Here is a 7,919-nt window from a genome sequence, read left to right as displayed (position 1 = left end):
TCTAAAACTCTTTTGGCACAGTATTGAAACACGTAAGTCTCGTTTGCTCAAATTCTTCGTATAGGTATAATCTTGTTTCTCCTGATATTATCTTAATAAATAATATATTAAGTAAATGTAAAAATTGTGCTATTTTTCCCCTACATCCCGAAAATCACAATATTGAATTATTAAAATATCGAAAGTTATTAATAATTGTTAATTATCGAAAACCCCATGGGATCGAAACTTACTAAAGATAGGTGCGACGACGAGCAAAGAGAGGAAGAGCGTGTTAGGTGCACATTTTCGTCATAAGCAAAGCGGAGCGCAGCGAAGCGGAACGGAGCGTTTCCTACATACAAGGAAACAATACAAGGCACAAGTTGCGCTAAGTCGCCCCGTCCAAGTTAAATCCCGAATATTATTACTTTTTACCCGACTGCCGAAGGAGGAGGGTAATATTTTATATAACCTATGCCATAGCATTATTAGACTATTCAAGATTTGGACATACCATTATTAGGCTAAACAATATTATGCGAAATAACTTTTTACTAAACGAGATTTATGCCATACGATTTTCGGCGAAACGAGACTTTGACCAAACGTGACTATGCAATACGAGATTAGACAAATAAATCTTATGCCAAAAAAGGTAGAACCGTCTTTACAGCTAACATTTTTTATACCATCATCAGTCAAAATTCTTAACATTGCTTCTATTCCTACATAGGTAGGTATTATTATTTATACGACTGTCTTTGAGTCACATCGAATTAAATTCATCAGTTTACTGTACCTACCTACAACTAATTGAATAAAATTTGAGAATTACGTAATGTTATGAGTAGGTAAGTATACATACATACCTATACAATATGCATAAAAGGAACCTATTTTAGTTCGTCTTCTGTGCGGAAATAACAAAATAATAACTTCCTGTTATTACGCGTTTATCTCTAGACTATAATTTAAACTTGCAACAGAAGCAACTGTTTTGATCAGCAACCAGCTAGTAATATCCGCCCAGGATTCTCTGCATCAGACAATCAAACTTCTGGAGCTGATATTCTTTGTACCAAAGGGGAATGGAGAGATTAGTATGTCAATCCTTTAAAGCAAGTTTCAATCGAGCGACCGGCGAATATCCGGCACATTGTACGTGCGCCATCTTTATTTTATAGTTTATGAAACTTTACAATCTAACCTGTCAAGACAACGCGGATGCAATTTTATGTCTCCCTGTGTCTTAGGTACCTAACAGGAAATTAACCGATACATATACCTATTATTATATATATTTCTTAGCTTCTGCTTACCAGACAGATTAGTTACAACTTTTATTTACTTACTTAACAGCCAGGTCCCGAGATGATATCCGCAATTAATATACAATCAAAAGAGATGGTCAGAAACCAGTGAAATGTATGTCTATATTGTCTATGTTACAAAACTAATAATTTTTACATCTACGAATTACACATTATTATTATAATAAAACTCGCTTAAAATAAAATGTTGTGTCTAAGGGGATCTATTTACACAAATATCCCATATACAAATGACCCAAGTTCAGGCACAAAGCCCCCTTAAGCTAATGTAATAAAACACACAACCGCATTAACCAAATAACATCTCGGAGCGTACCCGCTATCCACAAAGTCCGTGTAAAAACCCTGCTCTAAACCTTGTCATACCATTTTCCACTTGAACCTTCGTTGCCCAACACTTACAAAATATTGAGATCTACGTGTTTGTGTGTGTGTGTCGTGACGGGAGAGAGGGCGGGGCCCGGAGTCGCTAGGAGTCCCCGCGGCGATGCTCCCACCACACTGCAACACAAACCACACGTTCAACCATCTCACTCTAGCACAGGGCCATCGCAATGAATCGCATGCTCGCTTTCATAAATCGCAAATTCACAATTAACACGTCGCTAAATTATTTTAGAACTTATATTTACCCTTCGCAGAAATCTTCGTCCAACAGTCAGCAGTAGAGGCACTAGTGGCAATGTGTTGACCGTCGCGGTTGGTAAGAGTTGCCTCTTACATGCGCTTAGCAGTGGTGATAGGTGCATGAAATGAACTTTCTCATTACAGTTTGACTGTAAGGCCTATTGATATAAAGCCAGACTGGCCGTCTTTTTTTTTAACTCACCGCGGAAAACGTTGATTAATGAACTTAGTAGTATTGTGGAAACACTGACCATAACCTTTATTAGAGCAAGAAAATGGAATTATAAAAAATATGAAATGGAATGCGTACGCATGCTATCCACAAATTCGTCTAATCGTAAAAATAGGTCTGTGCGCCATGGAACTAAGTAAATAAATGAAAGAAATATTCATTATAAAAATATTAATTTATTTCCATAATACGTCATTTGAATTCACTATTAGCTTTGTCTAACTAATGGTCTTTTACCATGGATTTACATTTCAATCATACTCTGATACCGTAATGCTTATAATTAAATAGGAACATTTTATCACCTTCCTCCAACAATAAATTGAGCGTATACTTCATTCGGTAAGGCTGTAAACAATGTTGATGTTTCTTTGTTACATTCTAAAAATCTGAATAAATAATGTTATATTAACAAGAATAACTATGATTGAAGCCGGTTTTAGTCACACCGATGCGGTGCTTATTGTCGGCACTAGGATCAAAATGTGTGAAATATGTGTGAAATGAAAGATTTTTTATCAGTTCCGCTAGCCTAGCACAGGGCTCAAGACGCGCACTTCAAGATGTGACAGAAGTTCTCCGTCGCGCTCGCTCTCGAGGCCGCGCGACGTGGGTGAGCGCGATGCACAACTCTAGTTTTGTCTTGAAGAGCGCGCCATGAGCCCCATACTTCAGTATTATGCAGTCGTATAAAGTCACATCAGCATTGTTTACAATACTCATCTGAATGCAGTATAGTCTTACCTATCTTACTATGACATAGATAACAATGTGTATTAATAACAATGTGTTTGACTTTCAGATAGCACCGTTACATCAATGATTACCTAATAAACTTTAATGTACTATGATAATTTCATAACTAATATTGGATTAACATATTGCCATTCAAGATAAAAGCTAGTTTTTTAGAAATATAACAACAAAATTTATACTTATAATGATACTCTTTTCACTATAAAAACAACAACATAATGGTATTGTTGTTATAATAGGTATATTCCGGCTTCAAAACCGATTGACCGACCGTGGCATCCTGTTTAACTAATAAGTTTATAGTAGTGTGGCAAGAAACTGGCAATATGAATCCCTATACTTTAGAGACCAAATTTAGGTACAGATTTTATATCCTGAGATCATTATAAACATACAACAGTTTAATTATAATATGCATATTGCAAAATTGAGTATACATTTTCTTCATAAGGTTACTCAATGCCATGGTAACATTTTTATATTGCATTTACTGAGTCGGCACAAATATGAATAAATTATTTTACGTAAGATTCCTTAAAATAATACAGAAAGGTATAATTTAGAATTAGATTAACAATTAAACACAGATTAAAATGCAGCTTTTTTGTGATATTTGTGCCGAAACTTTTGTATTAATTACTTATCGAAAACATACGTTTTTCGAGCTATTGTGACTAGGAAATATGGTGTAAGATTTGCAAATCATGCTATTTTAGAATTTCACCATGATATAAATAATTTTGACTAGCTGAGAATGTTTCTACTGCTATGTAACACTTACTGTGATATTGATCTGAGGTAGGAAGTCAGTCTTACGCGCAGCAATTAAATTATAACGAACATAATATTAATCTATAACTAAAATTAAATTTCAACGTTGTGTTAGTTCCGTAAATATATTACAATTTCTAAATAGCACACTTTAAGGCGATTCACACACTGGTCGCGGATCGCGGATTACCATTGTAAGCAAAAATAGAACAATATGCAAATACTTTGTAAAATATAGCATGAGTCGTATGACAGCTGTCAAACTGTAGTATTGGTATGATGAGCATAAAATTGACATTTCTTCGTTTTCAAGAGAAACCCAACTTTACCTTAGGAAGTGTCAATCAAATGCCATAGGGATCATGCTATATTATACAAGGTATAATTCACACAGCCGCCGCCTCACTGCACGGATTTCCTATGGAAAATGCGCGGTGCAGTGTGTAAACCGCCTGATGTGACAATAGCACCAAATATACACCACATATTCTACTCTTACTGTAAATTTTCGAACGACGTCAAAGCAGGTAACATGGATGGAAGGTAAAATCATACTAATCTAAATAAAACTTATACTAGACAAATCAAGTAAATAAAAAATCGCATTCAAAATCAAATATTCTTAACTTAGTGGAATACATTAATGGCGGTTGGAACGTCTTACATTGCTTTTCATTAAAAGAAATAGAAATTATTATTATTATTACCTAATGTGAGAGTAATCAAATTCCCGTAAATTCCTCACATTGGAAGTTTAGTCGAAAATTTATATATGAAAATGCGGCACTGCGCTCGCACTTTGTCAAAATGATATGAGAATTTTGTCATGGAGACGTCGTCAATGGAAGTGTAGTTATTGTCTCTTGAGCTGAACCATGAGAGCCACAAGCAACAGTAACTTGCGGGATGTACCTACACTCCGGTGGCTGATTCTAAGTCGCATCGCATGCTTATGGCCGCCGCAAGCGAGGCGTCATACAATCAGCGTTTTTACTATCATAAATATCAGTCTTTCACGTCGCGAATAAGGAGCACCAAGCACGATGACACTGAATGGCCGAAGAGTTTTCTATATTCAGACTGTCAACTAAGTTATAAAGTTATTTGAAGTTCGTCAAAAACATGTAGATTGCATATTAATAAAAAAGTAAGGATAAAAAAGTCTTTCAGTCGTGCAATCCGACAGGTTTTTGAAGATTTTAAATGTAGGTAACGCATGCTTAATAACTCCTACAGTCTGAATCCGGTTAGTACCTTTTCAAACGAGTTGGAAGTGTATGCTCAATATAGCCATTATAAAATGTGTGAGTTTTCACATGTGAAGTTGAAGAAATAATGCGGTAAAAGCTGAGGCATCCGCTGCTGGTCACGCCGACGCCTGTGTTGAGTGGACCAGGGCTGGCACCGCCCGGGCGGCGGCGGCGTCGAGAAGCGAAGTCAGGTCCGAAGGACACGAAAAGGAAAAGGAGCATAGCTCGCTGATATACTACAGAATACTATGGGCATGTTATGGAAGAATAACCTTGACTATGAACAAGTTCGTAAGGGTTTATCAGTATATTAGAAATTGGGAATGCATATTATTCGACATTGTAATAGCACTTGACTTGTTTCTGGATGAGAAAGAATGTAAGGCACAGAGTTAAGAATTTTGTGATGGTATTGCTGCGACAAGAAAAGATAGAATGAGAGTGGTAAGTATGAAAATAGCGCATATATTTCAGAAGAGGAGATTGAGATTGATATAGAAAGAACAAGAAAGATGTGGGAAGATCACTTGAAGGAAAATAAGACCAAGTGTGAAGTAAATGAGAGTAGCGGGTAGAGAGAGGATAGAGTAAATGTAACCCCTATAGTTGAGAAGAGCAGATTGAGATTGAGATAGAAAGATCAAGAAAGATGTGGAAAGATCACTTGAAGGAAAATAAGACCAAGTGTGAAGTAAATGAGAGTAGCGGGTAGAGAGAGGATAGAGTAAATGTAACCCCTATAGTTGAGAAGAGCAGATTGAGATTGAGATAGAAAGATCAAGAAAGATGTGGAAAGATCATTTGAAGGAAAATAAGACCAAGTGTGAAGTGAATGAGAGTATCGCGTACAGAGAGGATAGGGTAAATGGAGCACAAAGTAGACTCTAAGTGAGGTTAAGGCTAGGAAGAATATGTGAGCTTTCTCAAGTAGCGCCTTAATTTAAGCAGCAACCTTGCTAAATGTAGTGTATAGTAATACATCTCTGGGTCGTGTAGAAAGGCACGTGCGCTAGAACAGTCCGCGGCCACTCAGTGCCGCCGTGCACGCGCTCCCTAAATGCACTTATAATTTATACCCGTATTGCTTTGACTAATAAAAATTAAGAATATGATCATGATTCATGATCATCAATTTAATCCTAATATAAGCGATTTACCTATATCACATGTCAAAAATACTATTAGGGTAAAAAATACTGATAAGGACTTTGTAAAAAAACGGTTCATCCATTTATACATAACTAGATAAAATTGTGTAAAAATATAATGCAGGTCAATGGCTTAAAATTATTCAGTCTGATTATTTTAAGATCTATCTATCTATCTGAGACCAAGTAATGGTTTGGTTTGAATAGCACCATATTATCTAATTTATTATAAACACCACCTAATTATAATTCCTCATAATTATATACGATTACAAGGTATTAATTTGAACACAAAATCATTGAGTATTTATATTATTTCTTCAATTAATCTCGTGCTGAGTATTGAATATAGTATGGCACTTATCCCAAGGTAGGGGTTAACTTACGATAAAGACTACAGTGGTATACCGACACACTTTAAGTTATCCTTATGGAATGTAAAAAAAACTTAAACTAGGCCGCCACGCACACTTCAACAGTACATTTTACAATATGCTACGCACGCACAGTCGCCACGCACTTGCTCACGAGGGGTAATCTGGTCACGGATGAGTCTGTAAAACTAGAGTGAGAAGAGACACACTCAATGTTATATGTTTCATCAATTATTGCTAATGCGCCTGATATTAAGCAAAAGTAATATGGAAATTACGCCACCGAGACGTTAATAAAAGTAAATAACAGTCATTATTGCCTGCGGTACTGCTTGTCAAGGTGACAGGCAAATTTCGACATCAAGACTTCGTCAATTCAAGTCGATAATGGCTATTATTGACTGTGGTGAATAAAGGCAGCTAGGCGCCGTAGCCACTCACAGAAACAAATCCGTGCGCAGAATAGGCTCGTGATCAAGTGCAGCCGACTACAGAGGTGACAGCCAGCACCGGACAACATCCACTGATGACGTCACACATACGTGTGTGAGTATGGTAGGCACTGCACTGATAAGGCACAAAAGAAGAGAAAAATTGTCACAACGCATTGTGAGCATTTTTCGCAAAAATAAAGTGTCATCGTAGGAGAGGAGCTGGTTGCTGATCTCTCACAAACGCACAGTACATAATGGACAGGGTCCATATTTGATGGATTCGCAACTGAGTTTCGTTGAGCGAATCGTCATTGGACTGTTCGTCGATAGGACAATTAAAATAAGACCGACATCATTTCTTCGTATCATGAACCATCTGTGAATAAAATAGTGAAAGGTTAATCATCATGAAGAAACAAGGCTTGTTGGACGCCTGTAGCCAAAAGGCTTGTTATTATTATTGGACTTATGTCCGAAGGAGAACATTCCTGCCGGTCGAACATAAATTAATCGTGGTGTCGACGAACATTCCAATAACGAATCGATCATCGGAAAACAGTAACGGAATCTATTGGATGGCATGAAACGAAACCACATAATTTCAATAAGGATACCTATTATTGGCATAAACATATTCGCCATAAGGCATATACGGAATGGAAAACATAGATTAAATATAAATAGCAAGGACAGGTCCAACAGTCATTTTATGCCATTCAATATTACAGTGAACAACGCGCCCGAAAAAGGCTCACCTTACACTAGAATATCGCCTAAATACTCCCTAATCGCTCAGCCGCTTCGCATTACCTTTTATACGCTACTGATACGTGGTGTAGTGGTAGGATGAGGACATGTTCTGGCAGACTCCGAAGGTGTACTGGTTGTAGTTCTTGGCTGGAGGCAGCGGAGGCGCGGGCGGCCGCTGCGCCGACGTGGATGCGACCGGCTGGTATGACGCTGGGAAAGAGAAATTAATAAGTTTGACTATGTTGGGGGGCTTGTCGCTCACGT

General features: G+C 37.3%; 1 protein-coding gene across 1 annotated transcript in view; it reads right to left on the bottom strand.

The window, feature by feature from the left end:
• Positions 1–1,383: 1,383 nt before the first annotated feature.
• The window catches only part of LOC125491331 (TIR domain-containing adapter molecule 1-like), a 48,809-nt gene continuing 42,273 nt past the window's right edge, over positions 1,384–7,919 (bottom strand). The window contains exons 12-13 of the mRNA XM_048632992.1: positions 7,716–7,865; positions 1,384–1,814 (exon numbers count right to left, since the gene is read on the bottom strand). Of these exons, the coding sequence (XP_048488949.1) occupies positions 7,726–7,865 (140 nt within the window). The 3' untranslated portion in view covers positions 1,384–1,814; positions 7,716–7,725. The remainder of the gene's footprint in view (positions 1,815–7,715; positions 7,866–7,919) is intronic.

The sequence above is a fragment of the Plutella xylostella genome, chromosome Z, assembly GCF_932276165.1.
Source record: "Plutella xylostella chromosome Z, ilPluXylo3.1, whole genome shotgun sequence".
Taxonomy (NCBI): domain Eukaryota; kingdom Metazoa; phylum Arthropoda; class Insecta; order Lepidoptera; family Plutellidae; genus Plutella; species Plutella xylostella.
Note: the sequence above shows the minus strand (reverse complement) of the source record. Positions and strands in the feature narration are given on the sequence as shown.